The following is a 23,943-nucleotide window of genomic DNA, read 5'->3' as shown; positions in this document are numbered from 1 at the left end:
TCCCTTCTAGTCCTCTGTTCCCACTCACTTCAGCACATTAACGATCTCACTTCAGTTTACTGCAAAAAAACCCCAGTATATTCTCCTTTGCATCTGTTCCGCTCTTGGGAATTGTGGATTCAAGCGCTGTGTCTGCAGCAGTGGTACTAATAAAGTCTGCTTGTTTAGCTTTAATCTAGTTCATGGGTATGTCTGGGACTTTCAATTCCCGTACAACCAGTGGAGCCTTCAGCGTCCCATTTGCCTCGTTTTGCAAGCCTTGCAAGCAAGAGAGCTGTCTGAGAAAGAAGGCGGCCATCTCCTGCCATTCCCTGGAGACCAGAGCAGCCTTAAACAAATGCAATAGCAAGTGTACGCCCCTGTGACCCCAGCTCCTCCTTCAAGGGAGTCGACAAAGCATGTGAGGCTGCCGCAGGGCTCATGCTCTGCCCCAGGAGGACGACGTGGGGATGGGAGGTGTGGGCGCTGTAAGCATTAAAACAAGAGTCTTGGTAAATGCCCCCTGGCCTACTTTGCTTATGGAAGAAGAAAAGTAATTTGAATTGTAATACTGGTTGGCTTATTGTTTTAAACCAATGGCATCTAATACCCAAATTTTTCTGAGTTTTTTTAATTAATGGAGCATACAAAGACGTATTTAAACAGCCTAAAGGGTTTTTGCCATTTCGTTCGAAACTGGGAGATCAAATGCACCAGAATAAAGATCTCATCCCAAACTTGAAATATTTTTTTTCCCCCTTCAGTTTTCATAGTCTCATTTTTAAAGAGCAATGGTAGGGTTTTATTCTTATTTATATACTTTTAAAATGCCCCTGGGCATTCCCTGTTAGCTCTCTAAAGGCAGGCTGATAAGGCGGTGCTTCGCTATGTTGACAGAAGATAACCCCAGACGCGCTGGAGAAGGTCACGGTGACAGAGCTGAGTACCCAGCTCGAGGCGTCGAGGCTCTGTCTCCTTGCTTTGAGACACAGCCCCGGGGAGCACAAGCCTATAAAGCAAACAAGCTCTCCCCTTTTTCTGTTGGGCATGGAGAACGACTGAAATCAGCACACCAGAGCTGGAGGGATCAGTGTTGCACCCCGGGTTAGATCCTTGGAGACAAATTACAAGCAAGTTCATGACTCGTGGAAAATGTAGGCCCTAGTCCCACAAAGCATGGAACATTAGCAGCTGCTATTACCATAAATGGGGTACAAGATGCTTGGTACTTTGTGCTTGGTACTTTTACTCAGTACTTTTTTTCCAAGCCTATACAAATAGGAGCGAACTACACTAGACAGCAAAAGGCACAAGATCAAATGGCACGCTGAGTGTTGTATAAATGTTTGTATATATTTATGTGTTAACACAATGCATTAATTGCCGTTTTAACACAGAGGGACACAAATAATTTTGATCAATGACTTTGTGTGCTCTAAAAAATTACAAACTTTTCAGTTACATAAACAAGACTTTATCTAGCTGTGGTGATTTTTTTCTTTGACGACAGTTATGCTTTTATCAGATTGGTTTCCACGAAAAGTACTTAGTAGCTGACGAAGCATACTGTAATACAGATAATTTGCTAACATGGTCACATTTGCTGGGTCTTTGTCACAAGAGAAGAAGCATCCTTCGTTGCTTTGGGGCTCTGGATTCCTAATACTCGTCCGCACAAATAAGATCAGTAGGCCCACATCGTGTTTATTTTTTTCTAGTTATTTCTTTGCACGCAGTGCTATTTAAAAGAGAATTTCTGCTGTGCCATCAGCTCAATACTGTTAGCGTGGACGTTTGCAGAACTTGCAGAATTTTATTTCTAACCTTTGCAGATGTCCTCTCCAACAAGCAGCTTTCTCTCTGCAAGAAACTATTTTTACCTTCCCCTTTTCCTGCCTGAGCGGAGATCTTTGTAACCCTGCTATAACGGGGAACTGGGAATCACTCAGTTAACCAGCTGCTATTGATAGAATATGCAGTACAAAATGCCTATCGGCTCTAACTCTGGGGTGTTTGATAAACCCACTTCTCCTTTGGTGAAGCAATTTGTTTAACTAAAGTAACATTCAGAGTCTATTCTGTTCCCAGTACATTGGATTCATGAGAAATTAAGTTGTTTGCAATCTCTCTGAATTATAATACCTATGAACTTTTAAACTATTTGGTAATAAGATGGTGATATTTTTCCCTCAGCTCCAGTAATGCAAACTGATGGCAGAACACCCCCTGCTTGCTGACAGAGAAAACAGCTCTCAGTTCAAGTGACACCATGGCAGAGTCAAACACCAGGTTGTCCCTCATTACAGACCCAGCAAATCCAAGGGCTGAGAAGGCAGCGTGTTGTTTCTGAAGGCAGTCCTTGTCAGGTGAGTGCTTCCCACCACCACTTTGGGATTCAGTGGGAATGGTATCATCCTCTGGTTTCTGTGCTCCAGGATGAAGAGGACCAAATTAACTGTGTATATGTCCTAAACCTGGCCATCGCCAATGTGACCTCCATGCCAACACTAATGGACCTGCAGTCACCTGCAGTTTCAGGGGAGCTTCTCAGCTGTCTCAATTTGGTGCCGGGCATCGTTTTCTCTGCTGGGTACGATCCTGGTCCCTTCCTTTTGACAGCTGTGGTGCCTGAGGGTCCTGTCCCACACACACCACAGGCACAGTTGGCCTGAGCACCTCTCATCCCGCGTGTGTGCTTTTCTTTGGAGCCTGTCCTGCCTGCTCCATGGGAGGGGGGACTTCACCAAATGAAGGACTCACAAGCTCTGCTCACTGAGGACTCTGGGAGCAGCAATGTAATGATCACCTTCACTTCTGTCATTAATTACCTCATTTTTACCCCTCATGTGGTGCCCTCCATTTTGATCTTGTTCATCCCTGTCCAAAGGAGGCCTTGAGGCTTGACCTCGCCATCGCTGTCACCATCATGGCATTCCTCATCTTTGCCGTGCCTGTCAGACTGACAAGCACTGTAAAACACAGACTTCCTACATTGCTGCTGTTCAGGCTCATTTACGTTTCTGCTTTGTTCAACATCTCAAATCGCAGTGCAAACCCCCAGTCCCCTTCTGTGTCAGGGGACAGAGGAAGATGAGACTTGGAGAAGCCATTCAGAGAGCTCGTCAGGGAGCCTTAAAGGATGGGACAAGGAGGGCAAGGTGAGAGCCAAAACAGAGCCAGGACAGGTTAGAAACCCAGGAGTTTAGTTACAAGACCCTCTTGAGGGGATGGACTCTGCAGGTGGATGAGTTTTTCATACTTGTGAAGGCTATAAAGATGGCAAGTCGCTATGTGAGATTACTGAGGAAGACTTTGCAGTCTTCAGCACAAGTGGATTTGAAGGGGAGGTGAAACAAGCGGCGGGGGATGTTGTCAGACCCATGGTGTGACAAAACCAAAACACTTCTTCACTGGCAAAGAAAAACCATTTTTGAAAAGTTAAAGTGAACTCTGCATATTTTTTTCCCCAAAATTGCCCCATTTTTGTGGTGAAAACTCCATTTGTAGGTGAATTTGGGATTTCTTGAAAAAAAATCCGCCACACTAAATCCTCAAAACTTCAATGAGGAAGAGCATTTCACATCTCAAAAAATGGAATGCCAGCAGCTACAGGACAGGAAGCTGCCGCTCAGGTATTGCAGGGGAGAGGAGTGAAGGAAGCAAAAAACATTCAACCACCCTAGCGGGTAGGCAGCCTTCCCCTGGCTGGAAAATTAAAATCACACAGGGTCCCTGCCAGGGTCATTCATGGGAAATTTCATCCCAGCCCCCCAACTGAACAAGCCGGCTTGCCAGACTAAAGGGGGCAGGGAAAGCAGCTCCAGCGCAGCGGGCCGAGGATGGGCAGGCTGCCCAGCACCGGGGCACCGGCACAGGTCCAGGCGGGCTCTGGCACCCATGGGGAGCTGGGTGCAGAGTGAGGCAACCGTGGCTCTGTTCAGCTGGCCCAGGACCCCTGCCTGGGGATGAGACACCTGCGAAAACAGAGCAAAGCACCATCCCTGAGCGCCATCCCCATGCTAGAAAAAGTGTTGGGGGTGGGAGAATCCATACTTATGAAGAAAGCTGCATTCATTTTTATATTTCAGCACTGGAGGAGGAGAGTAGCAGGAAAGAAACACTGACCCCGACCGCAGGTTGCCAGCTCCTCACGTCGGCTGCTCCAGCCCTCTTGCCTCTCTCTGGTGGGCTGAGTGGGCTTTGTGCTGATGCGGCAGATTAGAGGGTGAATGTGCAAAATCCAGAGAGAAGAGGTAACCTTCAGCAAGGAGGAGTTGATCTGCAGGTGAAGGTGCCAAAATCTCCAGCCTTGGGCTGGAGCCCAGTTTCATCCTGCAGATCAGCAGTAGCAAACCCTTTCACATCACCTCCAGCTCCCAGTCACCTATTCCCACCCGTCCTTTCCAAATCCAGTTTCTCCCAGCTCCTCTCCCCCTGCTGAGGAGAGGCAAAGCCCGTCTCTCTCCTGTACTTGCTCACCCTGGGACCTGATGGGGGCCAACAACTGGGAAGAAAGGGTGGGACCAGGGTCCTCTTGTACTCTTGCCTGGCCAGCAGTGAGGCTGCTAATCCTGCATGTGTGCCAGGAGTTCATGACCACTGCTTTAGCACAAATGCTAATAAAAATAGCTGACAGGCAAGCACATCCTCCTCGGGAACTGCCTGCAGCAAGGGGACGGAGCAGCAGCCCTGCCTCGTGCTCGATGTGACCCCACCATGGGCCAGCAGCCACCAACAGGCGCGATTTGTTCCCCCAGGTGCCTCAGCTGGCGGTAACGCCACTGAAAGCACAACAGGTAAAAAAGGCTAGGCTCAGTAAGGAGCAGGTGTGGAATCAGAGGTGCCAGCCAGACTGTACAAGTATTTGGGAGTCTAAAGATGGCAACAGGTACCTGTGGGATTAGGAAGAGCTTCGGTTGCGTTCCTGTCCCCCATCACAGCAGTCTTCTCTTGTGCTAAGTTATGGTATGTGTAGGATATTCATTGATGCAAGCCATGGAGCAAGAGCATCTCCCCTCCACAGGGATGCTTCTGGCTGCAGAGACCCCCGAGACACCCCTCACTGAGCGGCCAGCCCCAGCCCATCCCTGGAGGCTGCCCAGCTTCTGGAGGCTGCAGGACCACAGGGGAGGCCCAGGAGCCCAGCACAATTCCTGTGGCATCGGTTCCCATGACCCAGCAGCCCTATGGAACAATTACATCAAGCTGCTTCAGTCCTGCATCCCAGGGGAGGGGGGCAAGTTTTGAGTGCTGCAGGCAGCTGTGGGAGCCTGTGGGTTTGCAAATCCTCCTATTTAAGTAGGAATGGCAGAGCCTGTTGTACGTGTTTCATGCGCAGGACAGATGAGCTCCAGTGGGTGAGCACTGGTTACGCTGGCTGCACTTGTAAGCAAGCGGCTTGTTAAACAATGAGAAATTATAGACAGCATGACCTTTGGTAGCCAAAAGCTGGAGACGAAGCAGAAATTTCTAGCAGCATCGTTTAGAGCAAGCTCAGAACATGCCACGGCTCTGTCCAATCACTAGTGCCAAGTTTTATGGGACAAATAAAACAGTTTGTATTACTTCAAAATACAGAATGAGGATTGCCCATTACTCTTCCACTGCTTAGAAACCCAGGTGAACTCCAGGGGTGTCAGTGGGTTGGACCAGGTCCAGACTTAGAACTACTTTAGGATTTCCTCGATTTGTGTGTGCCTGGGTGGTGTTGAATAACGCATTTTCATGTTTTAAATAGCGCTTTTTTTTTTTTTCCTTTTTAACTGGATGTGTTTCTGCCAGGACACCATGTGTTTCTCCTGTGTCATAGCCATTACCTCTTGCAGATTTCCATCTCACAGGTATTTTAAAAGCAAGCCTAACTTATAGCACTGGCATTAGGTTCTTTGCCAACAGACTTGCTGTTGCCATTTTCTTTTAAAGCTTGGCTGCAGAAGGTCTTGTATAGGTCTATGGGTTAGCACACTTGCTCCAGAAATAGGGGAACCAGTGTGAATCACTCCTGTGTCTGGAGGGGGCCCTTGGCTGTCCTATGCAGGGAGGAGGGGGTGCAGGAGCCCCATCTCCATCTTGCCTTTGGTGAAACATATGCTTGTCCACCTCTGTGTGCTCAAATGGCTGGGGAGAAGTTGCAAGAAGATTCGACTACTCGCCTGTTTGTTAGGATGCCGATGGGAAAGGCACATTTGAATCCCCCCACACCAAGGATCCGAGTCCCATTCCCCTGCCCAAGCTGCAGGGGCGGGGGTCTTAATGTCAGGCAGGAGCGCTTCTGCATGCGGTGCCTGTGCTTAAAAGCGAGCAACCCCAGCCCAGGTACCTCTTAGAGCTGGGACCGCCCCGTGCTTTTTCCCCAGAGGTGAGCCTGATGGTGCTCACACAATACTTGAAGTACTAGTTTTGGTAAAACCATGAACTCGAACAATGTAGTTTCTGCAGCAAGAGAAAGCATAGATGAGCTGGATGAGACTGTAGGCGTAAACTCTCCCTCGCCCCCCACGCATCCCGGCAGTGTGACTCCTTCACTTTTCATGATCTCCTGCCTTGCAACAAACTCCCAGCTCCTCAGGGACCTCCAAAAGAAAAATCTTCCTTTCCATCACCTCTGCCTGTGTATGTTTTCCTTCCAGCCTCCATCCTTGCTGAGCCTCCCCTTTCTGCCTGCCCCAGCCTGTGCCCTGCAGGCACCCTCCGCCATCTCCCGCCCCGTGAGCTCCAGGGGACACAGGTAGGCAGGAGGGGTTGCCCCCCTGCCTACTGCTCAGCCACAGCCTTTGTAACAAAATACTCCTGAAGCCACCTGCCTTACAGAGGGGATTGGGCTCACCCAACACCCCCTTTTGAGGCTCCCTTGTGTCAGACTGGCTATTGTCACCCCCTTTCCTTAAGCATAAGTGTTGCTGAAAGAAATACGGACACAGCATTTCATGCACTGACCCTCAGTCAGTCTTCTGGGGGGTGGGGTGGGGTGGGGTGTGTGTCCAGTGGTAGAGACTATAGCAACCCATGGAGAGGGGCTGTTGGGGAAAAGCCATGGGAAAATGGGGGACAAAAATCAGGAAATAAAAGTCAGATCTGCTGCTGTGTATGGAGAACACCACAAAAATGGGTTAACGGAGCAGCTGTACAGCAGGGTTGTCCCATGTCTAAGGCACACAAAAACTTGCTCGGTCACTTCCTCAGCGCACAAAGTTCCAGCCCAGCTGCAGTGCTGGGACACGGCCGAGGCCATTCCCTGCGTTAGGCTCCCTCACACCAAGGGGGTGAGCGATGCCGGCACCCAGCACTGGACGGTTTCACTTGATTCATCCAGTAAGACATTCGCAACCTCGCCATTCTGGGACACACCAAGGTTTTCAGCTATGAAGTATTACCACTGAAGCTGTGAGCAGTAAGGACCATGTTTTAAGGAATGTTTAGAGACAATTTTGCCTTTTCCATGTATGAATCCATAGACATTTTTGCATAATTGAACTGTGTTGTTTAGAGGTGTTTTTTTTTTCCAAATTAATGATACAAATAAAATTACTCAACAACAGTCTGAAGTGACTGAGCCGCTCCACTGCAAGACTTCCACTCCGGGCATTCAGCAACAGGAGGTGCCTTGAGAGGCTTCCCCCCAGAGTAGAGATGTTATCTCAAAACACAGATATTTTATCTTGAACACGTAAAAAACCACCAAAAAACCAGTGTATCAAAAATCAAATTGTTCTTGGAAATAGATATATTCTGATCTACAACGCTCCCTTTGCGGGGCTATACTTTTAACATGCACCTTCACAACTTGAATTCCAACATCTTGTTTCAGAATTATCCTTTCAAGCCTCACAGCTGAAGTACAAGTGTCTCGCAGTGCTGAGAAGCAGGCGTGCTGTAACTGCAGCGAGGGGCTTCGCTGTAGCTTTACGCCTGCCCTAGGGAAGCAGGTTTGATTTCCTGAGCTGCCACCCCTCAGAACCACCCCGCAACTTTGACAGGTGCCCCTTCAGAGCCAGAGTTATGGGCAGGTTGCGCCACCTTGAACAGGCATCACAAGAATCAGAAGTACCCCCCACTTCTTGCAGAAGACGCGTGGGAACAGGCATAACCTGAAATACTTTGATACTTCCAACTTCAGTTAATAACAATTCCTGAGTCTGGAGCAAAAACAACAGCTGAGGTGGGAATGGCCAGACTGGCACTTTAGGGAGACTTTGTCTTAATCTACAGCCGCTCAGAAAAACTTCTGAATCTGTTCCTGCAGCTAAAAGTTGCTGCTCCGATGCATTAGACTAGCCCCCAGCTAACCCATTTCATGGGAATAGTACATCTGCCTGATGTCTTTAAAAGGCTCCAAGCAGTGAGTGACCTTTGGTTATTAGAGGCAGGCAACTTGTTTCTGTAAGTTCTCCCCTGGGAGGGAGATCAGGACACACTCAACCCGCTCTCATTCCTTCTTCAGGTACTTACTCTGCATGTAAACTTAACTGATTTACAGTAGGAATATCTCTTAGATCTATAGAAATTGTAAGTTCTCCAAGCTCTAACGCAGGAAAGCCAAGTCTCTTGATTCACTACACTATGCTGCTACATGAGGTACATCTGTCCCTTGGAAAGGGAGGAGACATGGTCAGACCCATGGGCTGTTTCTCAAAAAGGGGTGAAAATATCTCTGCTTTCTTTTCTGGGGAAGTGTGGTTCCTGGCAGGTGAACCAAGAGAGAGAATAGTACTGCAGGGAACAAATTCATTATTTGTCTGTGTGCCACTCGGAAAAAACATGGGATGATGGGAACAAAATTTAAAGACAGAACAAACAATTGCTTTGCTCCTTCAGAGTGCACGCCTCCTTAGAAACTGCTGTGCTTCTCAAAGGCAACACATCTGTGTCTTCATGATCCCCAAATTGCAAAGATCAGATGCAAGTGAGGCTGCATCTCCCCACATTTAAGTAGCTAGCTGAGTCCAGACCCCAGAGAACAAGGGTATTATGTTCCCCAGATCATAAGCCAAGAAGAGTGCTTTTATGGGAAAATACAAGCTGCTGCATTTAACACCCACTGAAAATTTTCCCGAATCTACACAACGCGCAGAGCCTGTGCTCTCCTTGACACAAGGAAGGTGTCTAATGATGCTAAAAGACAAAAAAGCATTACAGAAGAAACAGGGAGATACTTACACTGGTGTTTGAAGAAACACTGTGATGGAGAACCCCGTCACCAAAGGGGTTACCGGAAAAAAAAAAAAAAAAATAATAAAAAGGTCATCAAGAAGTCAGTTACTTGTCTGGCTAGGAGCTGGCGGATGACATAAGAGCTGTAAAACCACAAGCTGTGCAGAACTTGAGAACCACGCCTGAAGATACACTGCCCTTTTCTCCTGAGGAGCAGCAAAGCCGCAAACCGTTAGCAGCAGCGAGCACACGACCTTCAGCACACGTCAACACCGTCCCCTGCAGCAGCTCCCACTCTAGAGTCAATTAAAGGCAGACTCTACGTGTTAGATGATCACGGACCCCATCCAGTTAGTTCCGACGGATGAAATCCAGGGACTGTTATTTGGAAACCATGGATCAATAGGTTGTTTTTAAGAAAAGAAGGAAATTAATAAGAAAAAAAAACTTCTGAAGACCACAGTCCCTGGACCGACAAATACCCCAGCTGCATCAGAGAAACAGATCAACAAAAGCACGTCTGATGATACTGTTGCATAAAGGACTGCTCACATGCTGTGCACCAGAAGCAAACACAAATGGGTGCCAACTCACCTGACCCCTGTGCATTCTACAAATTGGAAGCCGACAAATTCCCCTCATCTGTGTCTTTTCTCAGCTCCACTGCCACTGAAAATACCACTGCACAGCACTGACAGCACTGCAAGTTATTCACGATTCCCCAGAATCCTTCGTGAGCCCCACAAGTGGTTTCTCCATCAACTCTGCCCACTTTCATCTGGTAAACAGTGACTTTTCCCCTGCTTTACAACTGAAGCTAAAAATAGCCCCTTTCATTTCATAACTTCCTGAACTTCATCAGAAATGTGTTTTATGCAGCAACACAAGCACTAGGAACAAACTGGGCTTAAAAATAGTTGTGAAGAACCAAAAGAGGATCAAAATTAGGCATCGAAAGAACCACCTCTCCCTCTTCAGGCGGGGACTATGCTTTGAACAGACTGCAAAATACCACAGATTGGAAACCAACACATCCTCTTTAAAAACACATTTCCAAGAAAGCAATTAAAAACACTATTCATAGCTTTTTTTTTTTTTTGCTCATACTTTATTGAGTGAAATGAAACAACCCAAAACACAAACTCAAAAAATAAGGTCTGTGTTCCTCACGTCTCATCTGTAAGGCAGTCCCTTAGAACGAACAGCAAGGAGCTCCTCCAAGTACAAAGGCCAAGAGAGACCACAGTGCCACAATACCAGAGACTCTGAAGGGCAAGAACAATAAAATGCTGTTAGGCTACTTATATTTAGGGCTTAATTTTGTTCTTATTAAGCACTGAGATTCTTTTCCAAACCATGTCAGGCCAGAAATTGAGCACCCATTTCACAAGCATCACCGTCACCGCCTCACAGGACGTGTCTGGAATTCTCCCCTACTACCAAGCTTTCGACTCTACTGTATTAAAAACCACATCCCTCCCACCCCTGGGAGACTCTGCCCCTCTCTCTCTCCCCTCAAGCTTATTAGCGCTGGCGCTACAGCTCATCAGGATAACCCTCTGTCTGTTACGATAGCACATACACCGTTTCGTGATATCCATGGGGTGACATTCCCCGGTTAATCGGGATCCAGGTTAAAGTCCAGTTGCCCAGGGCAGAAAGCTCGCGAGTCGCCCCCCAGCAGCTGGCCAGGGGACCCCTTGTAGGGTTCAGAAGCAGCTGGCTTCTGAACCCCTTGTTCTCCAGAAGGGAAACGCCGGCCCCCCTCCCCGTTCCTGTGATTGCTGTCACTCACTGCAGCAGGCAGTTCACGCGTGGAGAGTGCCACCAGTGGCGATAGATGGAAACCCGCAGATGAGGGTGATGCTTATAATCTCGCAGAACGCGCCTGACGCTGTAAGGAAAGAGGATGTCATGAGCCGTGGCCTGCAGGCTGCCTATAGCATCCCACCGCTCAGGGTGGCAATCTCTTGATCTAAGGGTTGTCACGGCAGAGGGAGGGTGGGACGGGGACTTGGATCAAAGAGGATCAAGGGACAAAAAAAAGTAAGACTTTCCAGTCACTTACTCCTTAAATTTATTGGAGAGCAGAATGAACCGGTTCTTTGAAAGCCATCTGACATCAAAGCGACAAAGAGCTTTGAACTCTTGGTAAATTTGCCTTTCATTCAGCCCTGGCCAGCCTCGGACGTGGACAACCAAGAGAGGGGGACGTTGGCAGGGAACATCTTCCCCAGAAAAATTCTGGAAAACGTACAATGCTGAGACACATCTGAGTTTGGAAACACTAGAGAAGCACTACTAATATAATCAGAAAATATTAAAACGTGACACATAAATAAGACAGGTTATACAACACAGCTGTTGGTGTAAAATTATTTTTTTTCTTCTAAAGATAAGTCATAAAAGCAAACTGTCACCACTACCATGGAGAAACCACCAGAGAAACAGCAAGCTCTCTTGCAGAGCAGAGAATTAGGGCAATGTAAACTAACATCATCTTACAGGATAACAATATAAAAACACTTCACAAATAGAAATTCAACCCATCTGCCATTTTGAAAGGTCAGTTTTGTTATTTGTACGACAGCAACTTCTGCCAGGGTGGGCCCAGGCACTGGTGGATTTTTCTCTGCTAATGAAGCCACCGACTAGGCTACTGACCTACGCACCCCACAAACTAGTCACAGACCTGCAATTCATACGCACAATGCTCGAAATGCCACCTCGGATGAAATTCACTTTGTTCAGATACTCAGCTAACACGGCGAGATATTGAGAGAAAGAAGGATCAGCCTCCACTGCATGACTACATCAGAAAACAAAATTGAAAAAGTTTTGTTTCTCCAGCGCTGCACTGCTGCACAGCGTCTCTGGAGCACAGAGCTCCTGAAGAAGCTCTTTAACTAGTGACAAAGTAGGAACTTCAGATCTCAATATTTTCTACAGAAGTCAAAAAGCTGCAAGCAAAGGGAAGGGATTTGAACAGTTGCCTCTTAGGAACTTAACTGAAGGCACTGAATCACACAGATTTCAAAAATGGAAACTAATGGAAAATGATTTGACCCTTATTCAAGTGAACTGAACTTTAGAGAGCTTGTTCAAGGGTAAAGGAGTCACAATGCCATTTCCCAACCTCTGAGCCATCACTTGGCCCCTGATTTAATTTTTAAAATGTCAGCTTTGACATAAAGCTACTACTTTCAGATTTATAAAATAAAAATCTAATTAGAACAGTGACATTTCCAATAACACTTCCTCTTACCCAAAAGGAAGGCTGGCCTGCAAAACAAAAAGTCAGCCAGAGGAAACTGACGACTGTTTTCCATAGGACCCATCCATGTAATGCAATTTTCAGTAAACATTTAAACATCACTCACTCTGTGGATTTGCACAGTAGCAAATGAGCTGACTTCAGAAGAACTAGAAAGAGGAATAATGAGGTGGCATTAGAACAAAGCTGGAGAAACGTAACTAAACAAATGGAAAGCAAAAACTCACTGAAGCGCAGCTAAGTTGTAAGAGCAACAGACTGTATACAAACAAATGTTTCTTAGCATCACACAGAGCTACAGAGCAGGAAAGGAATTGCCAAGTCCCAACAGAAACTCTGGAGGAGTGTTCAAGAAGCCTTTTACCTGAGCCACAGAGAAACGCATCGTAGCCTGCCTCATGAGGAGATTTCTTCTCAGCTGCAAGTGTCCGACAAAATCAAAAAGGAATAAACACCTTTAGAATGCTGTGGAAACTGCTCCATGGCAGAATTCTAACATTGGTAAGGTCTGCTGTTCTGTTTTAGAGTTTTCCTCCCACCCCACCCGCGGCTCTCTTTCCTTCCTCACACTGAAACTCTTACACCCCATAGAAAGTCTGTGCTTCTACCATGCACACCAACAAATGACACCAACAAAAAGGCAGCAGTTACACGGATGGCTGAAAAGCTTAGCTAGATGCACATTAAAAAACTTTTAACTTTCACGAAGATCTAAACCAAATTGTGTTGCATACATCACTGATGATACAGGAACCATCTCAAAGCACAGGAGACCCTGCGCTGCAGGGCACCACAGAATCACAGAGTCATTTAGGTTGGAAAAGACCTTCAAGATCATCAAGTCCAATCATGCTGCCAGAAGCCAGGAAACATCTGCCTTGCAGCCAGTATCACACCACATACCAAACACAATCTCCAGCACACACAGCACCACTAGCCCTGCACACACGCCACTGAGCTCTTGCTACTTTCTGGGAACTCCCTGCCATTAGTTCCCAATATTTTCCATTTTAAGACCGCCGTTTCCCACCTCCCCTTGCCCCTTCCAAGGGCCACTGACTCTTCATAGCTCCAAGTCAGGCTCAATTCAGCCCAACCTAGTATAAATGCTGTTTGTGCTAGCAGCATGATGCAAACCTGCCCTGCATTACCCTCAGCAGCTACCAGGGACATGCAGAACACAATATTCCTGGAGCCCAGGGCTTTGGGTCTGGACAAAAACATGTATCAGCAGCTCTGTGCAAATTCAGTAGACCCACTGGCACTCACTCATGCTTTGCATGACATCCGCAGAGTAAAGCCAACCCCTTTTTAGCTACCTGACTTTGAAGATTTGCTGAAGAACATACCATATCTTGAGCAGTCACTTGCAAGAGCTATCACCGGGCATGCTGGATCTTCAGGATTTAGGATGCTGCTGAAGACAAATGGGCGTGTAAGATTTTTGTCTTTCCTCATTACATTAGAGACAAGTTACTCTTCTCTAGTGACCTGTGGCTTCATTTCAGAAAAAGCTACTCCAGACTTTAAAGGGAACTTTGGTAGTATTCTATGAAAAGGCTAAGATACTTAGCTGAATAATATCTACCAGTTTTCTTCCTGAAAACTAACTCCTACATACTTCCTCAGTCTCTTCTCCCAATCAAACCTAAGCAGCACGTCTGCTCTAATTGTATACAAAAAACATGAAAAGAACTAAAAATCAATGGAACACTCCAAGGAAAGCGGTTGACTAGATGGTTCTATTTGAATGGGGAACTCTGGAGGACAGATTAATAAACAGATACCTATGGAATGACTGAAATAAAAGAAAGAACAATCAAGCATTACAACTCATGAGAATCTGCAGTCTGAAACTGCTAAAAGAAACAAAACCACTCAGAATCCCAGTACTGTTTTTATAAGCAGTAATTTTGCATCTCATTCTTGGGACGAGGGGGTGAGGGGAAAGAGGCAAAATTTTCATTTTCTTAGCAAAATTGACAGGGAAACAATTTATCCACAAAAGAAGTTTAAAAAAAAAAAAAAACAAAACCAAAAAAACGAGAACTCTCCTACCACATCATGGTTAGCTCATGAGATATGAGATCTATTCATGCGCTGCATTTAAACGTTGCGTTTAGTTACTGCTTCGGGCTGAATGCAGCTTTTTCTTGGGAGCTGGCATTTGAAATGAGGGTTTATTTTCACTGAGAACTGAAACTCACTCATTTCATAACATGATATAAGTAACATACAACTCTAAATTTGTATGTAAGGCTGTCTGCAAGCCAAACTTGTGACCAATGAAGGAACGGTGGTACAATATGAGAAGTGACTTAGAACAGATAATTTGCTGCACAATTACTTTCTAAGAAAGATGAGTGAATCTCTTGCTCTTGAATTTAGAAAGACAAGAAACCACCTGAAAAACATTTGAGAGGAGGGAAAGTATGGACATATGAAATGACTGACTTTGAAATATCTTTCCCAAGGAAACACAGGGATTGCTGAAGACTTTATAGCCCACCACTTACCTGCACAAAACCGCATACACCTCCAAAAGATTACATACTCGAGGAAATGGACATTTCTATAAAAGAAGAACATGTTAGAAAACCAACCGAGACAGACCTTGTGGTAAGTGAGCTCATTTACTGGTACTGCTGATTCATTAAATGAGATCTAAAGTCAGAATGCCTCAGGTCAACACTGAAAAATGGGTCACAGTTCTGTAACCACAGGGCACGAAGGAGAGGTACCGTCTCTCTTGGGTGAAAGACAAGCTTTAATTCCAAACAAGAAGACCTTTGCATCGCACCTTCCAGATGGATTTTGTTATAGTCTTGGTGTCTATGAGGACAGGAAACAGGCTGTGAATGTTCCTTTTAAACTCTTCATAGCTTTCTGAAAGCAAAACACATGTGGAGAAAGACACTGCAAAACTGAGGAAAAGCCAAAGGTATTTCAAATTAATAAGAAATAGAGGTGAAGTCAGAGGAACAATGCACCACTCCAGCAGTTAAGAGCTCAGAAGAAGCAACCAGCACTGCTGCTTGCTAAGCACAGTGTGTGTGTGGCTGGGGTAGCAAATGACCGCTGCACTTACTGTCCCATCCCTATTGCAAAGGCAACAGCCTGAGGACAGCAGCTATGTACAGCATTACCTGGGAGGGGCTTGTAGAACTTGTCGTGAAGATGCATAAGGTCCATAAGCATGTTGTGTCCCACCAGGGGCTATGGGAAGAATATAAACATAACAGCCCATTGGAGCATATTTTTGAAGAGAGCTCAGAAATAAGCAATTTTAGGCTCAACAGCTGTAATCCTTTCCTCCAGTGGGCAGCATCCACACACGCTCACCCAAAAGTCATTCAGGCTGCAAAGCCTGCTTTCAGGAAATCAGACTTGCGGACTCTCTGAGGAGGGTGTTTCTTCAGCAGCATTCTAGTTTGAGTGGACCTAAGGAGCCAGGTGGATTCTCATTTCAGCTGAACACTGGTAAAATCTTCCAGCGATCAGATTTATAGGCTCACTCACAAGGGGAGGGACAGCCTTTGTCTGCACATCACGCATAGTCCTCTGATGCTGAAATTTGTTCAATAATCTGTACACAGAACATAGGAATTTCCACATATAATCAGACCAATGGTCCACATGGTCCAATAAACTGATCTGTCACATGCTGAAAAGCATAATTTGCCCAAAAGGCAAGAACCTGCTCAGCTTTCTTAGATGCTGACTCATGCTGTGTAACCCAAGGATTTTCAACATTACGGACTCCTGCATTTTCTCAAGTGATGTAAGGAACACATTACAGAATGGGTTCTGGCTCCCTCTCCCCTGGCTGCACTTGGTTTACAGAAGTAATAGAAAAGTAACACAGGGAAATCTAGTGTTTTGGTCCATAATTCTGAGCATGCTTTGGGAGTGGGACCTGGTCAGTAGGAAGATGTAATGTTTAACACTCATTTTTTCTAACCGTGACTGCAATCTAAGAATTCATCTCGGTTCTACTGAGAACTAAACAGGATGATCACACCGAATGAGTTAATACAAATTACTACTTTTATCTTTTATCATCCCTCTACATCCAGTGTAGCAAATCAAAGAGATTAAAAACGAGAGCAGGGATGAGGCATTTTACCTTCTTGGCTTTAACAAGTGTCTGGAAGAGGTTGGTGAAGCCCCGGGCAGACAGGAGAATGAACTCCTTCTGGCAGTGGTCATAAGGAGAGTTCTCCAGAAGCTGACGATGCTGTGGACTCACTTTTTTCACCATTACCTGGAAAGAACGGTCATTGGGTATCACAGCCTCCCATGCTACTTGTATGTACATTCCTTACTGGGGTTGGGCAATGCTGAGGACAACTTCATCTTCTAGGCTATGAAGGATGGAGCAATAGCACATCCACTGGGACCTCAGGACTGTCTCACTTCTCTTCCATATGGAGATCAGTGCTCCAGTAACAAAAAAGACACCTGCTCTAAGGGTGTCTTATTCATGCTTCTCTTCCTAAGAGGATGGTTCCTACCGCAGGTTTTTTTTGGAGAACAAATGAATGTAATTCAATTTAACTTGACACCAATATGGTAAGTTCATGGCACCGAAAAACAGAAGGAAACGGTAATCACACGAACTGGGTCCCCAAAGGCTTCAGGTGAGAAGGCTGGGTAAATCTGTCACTCTATTGACCTTGCTTATCAGAGCAAAATAGTACTAATGCAAAACCACCAACCAATCAACCAACAAGATTTCTGTAGTCTACTTCTAAGCAACTGACTGGTATCATACTCATGTTTTGAGAAGTCCACAGCCATAGGTTTCATTCAGAAAATACTGCACCAAACGTAAAATAGCAATAGCAAATAGCAGAACAGCAAGCCATATAACAGAGTAGAAGTCTTCAAAGCAACTACATGGCAAAAGTCAGCAAAGGAAAACCACAAAAAAAAGGCTAAAAACTGGTATTGAAGAAGAGACCTAACAAAGTCTGGAGACACAGAGAAGGTCCCTCCAGAAGTGCCCCAAGGACAAGCACTTCTAGCTCAAGGTATTTTGTGGCTACAGGACAAACAGAAACCAAAGTTACTCCATTTTCTCAATCCCTTTTCTTGGGATCCCACAATCAATACTTCCCAGAACATTCCTTTGTCATTGTCTTCTCCTTCTCCTGGACCCTATCATTAAAAGTACAAGCAACATTTCAGAGTCCCTGCAAGAATGCCAGCCCTATCTGTCTAGATACAAACCCTCTTTTCAAAAGGTCCACGTTTCCATCTCACCTTCTTGTCTCCAATAGGCTGTGTCCAAACATTTTGGAGAGCCTGTCTCAGAACAAGCTGAACTTCAAACACCTGATAGCCTGAGGAGAAAAGAAAAAATCTTCCAGCGATCAGATTTATAGGCTCACTCACAAGGGGAGGGACAGCCTTTGTCTGCACATCACGCATAGTCCTCTGATGCTGAAATTTGTTCAATAATCTGTACACAGAACATAGGAATTTCCACATATAATCAGACCAATGGTCCACATGGTCCAATAAACTGATCTGTCACATGCTGAAAAGCATAATTTGCCCAAAAGGCAAGAACCTGCTCAGCTTTCTTAGATGCTGACTCATGCTGTGTAACCCAAGGATTTTCAACATTACGGACTCCTGCATTTTCTCAAGTGATGTAAGGAACACATTACAGAATGGGTTCTGGCTCCCTCTCCCCTGGCTGCACTTGGTTTACAGAAGTAATAGAAAAGTAACACAGGGAAATCTAGTGTTTTGGTCCATAATTCTGAGCATGCTTTGGGAGTGGGACCTGGTCAGTAGGAAGATGTAATGTTTAACACTCATTTTTTCTAACCGTGACTGCAATCTAAGAATTCATCTCGGTTCTACTGAGAACTAAACAGGATGATCACACCGAATGAGTTAATACAAATTACTACTTTTATCTTTTATCATCCCTCTACATCCAGTGTAGCAAATCAAAGAGATTAAAAACGAGAGCAGGGATGAGGCATTTTACCTTCTTGGCTTTAACAAGTGTCTGGAAGAGGTTGGTGAAGCCCCGGGCAGACAGGAGAATGAACTCCTTCTGGCAGTGGTCATAAGGAGAGTTCTCCAGAAGCTGACGATGCTGTGGACTCACTTTTTTCACCATTACCTGGAAAGAACGGTCATTGGGTATCACAGCCTCCCATGCTACTTGTATGTACATTCCTTACTGGGGTTGGGCAATGCTGAGGACAACTTCATCTTCTAGGCTATGAAGGATGGAGCAATAGCACATCCACTGGGACCTCAGGACTGTCTCACTTCTCTTCCATATGGAGATCAGTGCTCCAGTAACAAAAAAGACACCTGCTCTAAGGGTGTCTTATTCATGCTTCTCTTCCTAAGAGGATGGTTCCTACCGCAGGTTTTTTTTGGAGAACAAATGAATGTAATTCAATTTAACTTGACACCAATATGGTAAGTTCATGGCACCGAAAAACAGAAGGAAACGGTAATCACACGAACTGGGTCCCCAAAGGCTTCAGGTGAGAAGGCTGGGTAAATCTGTCACTCTATTGACCTTGCTTATCAGAGCAAAATAGTACTAATGCAAAACCACCAACCAATCAACCAACAAGATTTCTGTAGTCTACTTCTAAGCAACTGACTGGTATCATACTCATGTTTTGAGAAGTCCACAGCCATAGGTTTCATTCAGAAAATACTGCACCAAACGTAAAATAGCAATAGCAAATAGCAGAACAGCAAGCCATATAACAGAGTAGAAGTCTTCAAAGCAACTACATGGCAAAAGTCAGCAAAGGAAAACCACAAAAAAAAGGCTAAAAACTGGTATTGAAGAAGAGACCTAACAAAGTCTGGAGACACAGAGAAGGTCCCTCCAGAAGTGCCCCAAGGACAAGCACTTCTAGCTCAAGGTATTTTGTGGCTACAGGACAAACAGAAACCAAAGTTACTCCATTTTCTCAATCCCTTTTCTTGGGATCCCACAATCAATACTTCCCAGAACATTCCTTTGTCATTGTCTTCTCCTTCTCCTGGACCCTATCATTAAAAGTACAAGCAACATTTCAGAGTCCCTGCAAGAATGCCAGCCCTATCTGTCTAGATACAAACCCTCTTTTCAAAAGGTCCACGTTTCCATCTCACCTTCTTGTCTCCAATAGGCTGTGTCCAAACATTTTGGAGAGCCTGTCTCAGAACAAGCTGAACTTCAAACACCTGATAGCCTGAGGAGAAAAGAAAAAAAAAAAAAAAAAAAAAAAGAAAAAAAGGAGTAGTAAAAACTTCAGAGGTGCAGACAAGCCTATTTAGGAAAACACATTTTTCTAGACGGAAGGACTGACCACATGTTTCTTCCCCACTGCACAGAAAATACATGTACGAGCTTGGTACATTACCATAAAAAAAAAAAAAAAAAAAGAAAAAAAGGAGTAGTAAAAACTTCAGAGGTGCAGACAAGCCTATTTAGGAAAACACATTTTTCTAGACGGAAGGACTGACCACATGTTTCTTCCCCACTGCACAGAAAATACATGTACGAGCTTGGTACATTACCATATGGAGGGCAGGGAGGGGGGAACCAACTAACCAACCAAAAAAAAAAAAAAACAACCACCAAACCAAAAAACAAAAGGTCACAGTGAGAATTTCAGGCAAATAAGCTTTTGTGAAGACACAGAGGAAAGAAAAAGACTAACTGAAAAGAAGAGGGAGGAAGGCTACTACTCTGAAAAAGACTGACTCTGGTTTTGGAAGGTTTCAGAGCAACACACCCAGAAGCCAAACACAGATGAGAGGTACTGATGCATTTTCCCCCACAGCTGGTAAGGAACAGTCCTCTTCTGAACAGCATGCAAAGAGACACCTTAATCAGCCTTATTGCTTACTTAAATAAATGTCTTTCTTGTCACAGGTGTTCACCATTGCCAGACCCTACTAAAGAAGTATCAGTATCACGTCTACTACAGCTGATGTAGCAGATACAAAACACAGCACGCTCCCCACCCTCTGTATTTCACGCTCTGCAAAAAAGCATCAACAGACAAAGCCTTAAAGACATCGTCCTTCCTAACCTTTTCTGTATTTTATTCCCTGAACTAAAGGATTAAGATTTGATCTCCGTGAGCAAATGTATAAACTATTCTCTGCCACAATTCCCTGTCCCTCAACTCCAAAACAGCACAGAAATTCCTCAGCTCTGCTATAGTGCTCCCTAAAGCTAATGCAGGTGGTAAATGGCCTGTTTATCCCCACTGGCATACATATGTGTCTCCGTGGGGCTTCTTGTTGCTCCACCTGAGAAGGAACAAACTCTGAAAGGGGACCCGCCTTTCCCTTCTCCAAGGGGAAAAAAACCAAAAACCAGATCACCCAGGATTTAAAACAAGTCAAAAGTTGTCCCGTTCCAGTGACTGCAAATTCTCCAGTTGCTGCTCTGAAGCAGCACAAAATGGAAGTCAGGTACCACAAAGCACGCTCCAAGCACCTAGACATCCACTTCCATGAGAGAATTCCCACCACCGCAACGCAGCAGAAAAGCAGAGTCCAGAGATGAATGCCTGACAGGAACTGAGGCGTAGACAGGGGCAAAGAGTTGTAAAGGCAGGATGGGCACAGATGCTTTCACTCTCAGCAGAGCAGTTTAACAGAACAGGCAGCAAAGGACAGTAGCAGCCCCAGAGGTTCAGGAGAAGTGACAAAGCCACGCAGAGCCCATAGGTGCCTAAGGGCGGCCCCCTGTTTCATACCACTTAGATCCTGTAGTATCATAGTCTCCTCTTCCTCTGCTGCAGCTATCCAACAGGTGACTTCATCGATAGCCTTCTTCAGCACATCCCTGTCCAGAGCACTAAAGTAGGATCAGGGGGAAAGGCAGAACGCGGGAAAAAGCTCTTTCCAGATGGAACCTTGTGCCTTGCTGTCAGAATGCATAAGCATCACTTCCCAACGTTCACTCAACTCTCCGGATTGTATCCTGTGATCTCAGCCTTCCTTCAGACAGACCACAGCATGCTGAACAGCTGGTAGTGAGGCATTCAGACCAATAGGCTTTAATATTTCTAGAAAATGTGACCTGAGTGAAGTTGAGCTGTCAATACAGTCAGCACTGAGGATCCACCTCTCTGAAGAGCGCTCACCTGCTGACTTTCCAGCTACCCGCCAACAGATGCTGGCTAAGGATCTTCTCCTGTACCTCATTCATGTACGGGATCCCATCTTTGAGGAACTGAGGGGAAAAAAAATGCCAGGTTGGTTACTCTCCCCTGGATTTTCTTGCAGCAAATTAGAGAACAGCAGGTTAGCCAGGTCCAAAACTGGCATATACTTGGAAGATGCTGGTGTTCCTCATTCTCAGGATATCCTCTTCAAAAATACAAACTGTAAGTAATCCAGTAAGCATTCTTACATAAAGGAAGACATGTTTATGTACGGAGGAAAGAGGAGGATTTTTGTCAACTGTAATCAATTATTTTTGCTCCACTTTTAGCTTTCCTTTAATGAGACGCTTCAAGTGTCAAGATATCACGATACTTCCTGTCCAAAATTGCTAAACGGTGCTCTTACATGATGACATAGCCTAAATTTTGCAGGAAATGTAGCAATACATAAGATGCAAGTAAAGACCTCCCCACCTTCATGGCTTGTAAGACTCCCACTGGGGTCCATTTAGTAACTCCTCAGCTCCCCAGAGATAGGTTTTCTTTTTTTGAGGTGGGTAAATCTGTCTCAGGCTGACAAAGATGCAGTTATTGCCTCTACGGCAGTTCAGAAAAACCAGCACTCACTCTCCCTGTTAATGATGAACCACATGATGCACGAAAGAGAAAAAAGTTGTATGAATGCACCACATACCTACAAAGAAAAGAAAAATCTTTCTAGAAGATAATTACAAGAAATAACTCCTCCCCAGCAGGTTCTGCATAAAATCCCAACTGCACTGTCTTCCTTGTAACAGAAAACTGCTTTTTTACTTACTTGTTTGCATTTTCATTTGAGAATATTGCCAGCCCTGCAAGAGAGAGAAACCTCCGTTGAACCTGCAATGTTTAGCTGGATGTCTACGGATACTGCGAAAATGAGGTAAGGGATCCCCTGATGGAGTACGTGGTTTCCGTTCACTAATGCCACAGTGCGAATCTTAACAGCAATTGCCAGGCTGCTCCCCAGCTCCCCGAGAGCTAAGAGCTTTCGGTGATAAGTGGGAAAAGGAGTCAAGTCTGATTAAATAGCAAATAGATTGAGCAATGGGCAAGAAGAGGCAAGTTGGTGACGAAAGTCTCCGCCTACGGATGCATAGGTCTGTGGGTCCAACTACGTTACAAAAGCATCTGGAAGGAGTGAGGCACCACAGAGGACTGAAACATGGTTTTTTCCACTTTTTTTGATTGATCCTGAAAAACCCCATAAAGATCTTACATAGCCCAAGGCTTTGAATAACATTTTAAACAGTTTTGGAGCTGGTTTCTTGACCTCTAACTGGTTCTTGACTGTCAATAGCCCTCCACCACCGGCCCTTTCTTGTGTTGACTTTTTTATTATTTAGGAGTATCAAAAATGCTAGCCTTCACTTTCCTCCGATAGTCCCCTTTACTCACACACTACATCAAATGACACAGCCTTGAAAAGGAGCTGCTGCCACCTACTTCTTGCTTGCATCCTCTGTTTCAAAAGCCCTGTGTTTGCACCTGCAATCTTTAGATACGAACAACTTGAGACCAGTAAAAAGTATACGGCCCACCTGACTTTGCATTATTTAAAATATTAAAAAGTTGATAGCATTAAACATCGAGGTGGGGGGGGGCCACACACACACACGACACACACCAAACCAAACCCTACCACAGCAAACACATGTCTCCGTAAGGAGCAAATGAAGACCAGGGCTACCTGCTGGGCCTGCCAGCTGGCAAAAGGCCAGTTACCACGAAGACCTCCGGAGATTACGTTCCGTCTCAGAACGGCACTTACCAAGCTGAGTAACAGTGAAGCGCTGAACGCTCTGCCTGGCCTTCAGGTACCGCTCCGCGGGGGAATCAAACAGGCTACGAACAGAACCAGAATTGGGGGAAGGGGAGCGGGAACAAGGAGGTTTGCAAGGCGCAGGTTGTTCCCGCAGAGCTAGAGCAACAAGCCTCCCTCACATTTCAAGTCCGACAGCTTTACCTGGGCTCGTTATTTTGTGGGGAAGTTGAGTGTAAACCAGTGAACTCCATATCGAGGGCTGTTGAGGTGGAAAGAACGCAAGAAAAAAAAAAAAAAATCTGAAACATGAAGCACGCGCTTCACCGGCACCAGGCGAAGGATCTCTGACACACCTCCCCTCGCCGTAACCCCTGTGCCAAACCCTCCGAGCGGCACCAAGCTCAAGGGAAAGGGCAACCGGCGGCTCTGGCAGCGAGGTCTCCTGCGGCAGGATGAGGGAGGGAAACGCACGCACACCCCGGTGGGGCCCTGCCTCACCCTGTGGCCTTCGTGTGTGTGTGTGCCCCCGTAACCAACACCCCGAGCCGAGGCCAGCACCCCGGGAGGGCTCGCTTTCCAGC

At 45.6% G+C, this 23,943-nt stretch overlaps 1 protein-coding gene across 1 annotated transcript; it reads right to left on the bottom strand.

Moving 5' to 3' along the window:
• Positions 1-10,294: 10,294 nt before the first annotated feature.
• PNLDC1 (PARN like, ribonuclease domain containing 1) lies at positions 10,295-23,935 on the bottom strand. The gene is made up of 18 exons (XM_035892744.1): positions 23,564-23,935; positions 23,369-23,442; positions 22,376-22,409; positions 22,186-22,252; positions 21,538-21,632; positions 21,148-21,248; positions 19,547-19,626; positions 18,408-18,545; positions 15,550-15,619; positions 15,204-15,289; positions 14,920-14,975; positions 13,753-13,820; positions 12,768-12,821; positions 12,510-12,552; positions 11,839-11,938; positions 11,198-11,373; positions 10,925-11,023; positions 10,295-10,394 (listed from the first exon to the last, which is right to left on the bottom strand). The coding sequence occupies exons 1-18, from the start codon at positions 23,668-23,670 to the stop codon at positions 10,322-10,324; spliced, it is 1,521 nt and encodes a 506-aa protein (XP_035748637.1). The 5' UTR covers positions 23,671-23,935; the 3' UTR covers positions 10,295-10,321.
• Positions 23,936-23,943: the final 8 nt, after the last annotated feature.

Source organism: Egretta garzetta, unplaced genomic scaffold (genome assembly GCF_000687185.1).
Source record: "Egretta garzetta isolate BGI_Z169 unplaced genomic scaffold, ASM68718v1 scaffold744, whole genome shotgun sequence".
Lineage (NCBI taxonomy): Eukaryota > Metazoa > Chordata > Aves > Pelecaniformes > Ardeidae > Egretta > Egretta garzetta.
This window is presented reverse-complemented; position numbering and strand designations above follow the sequence as displayed.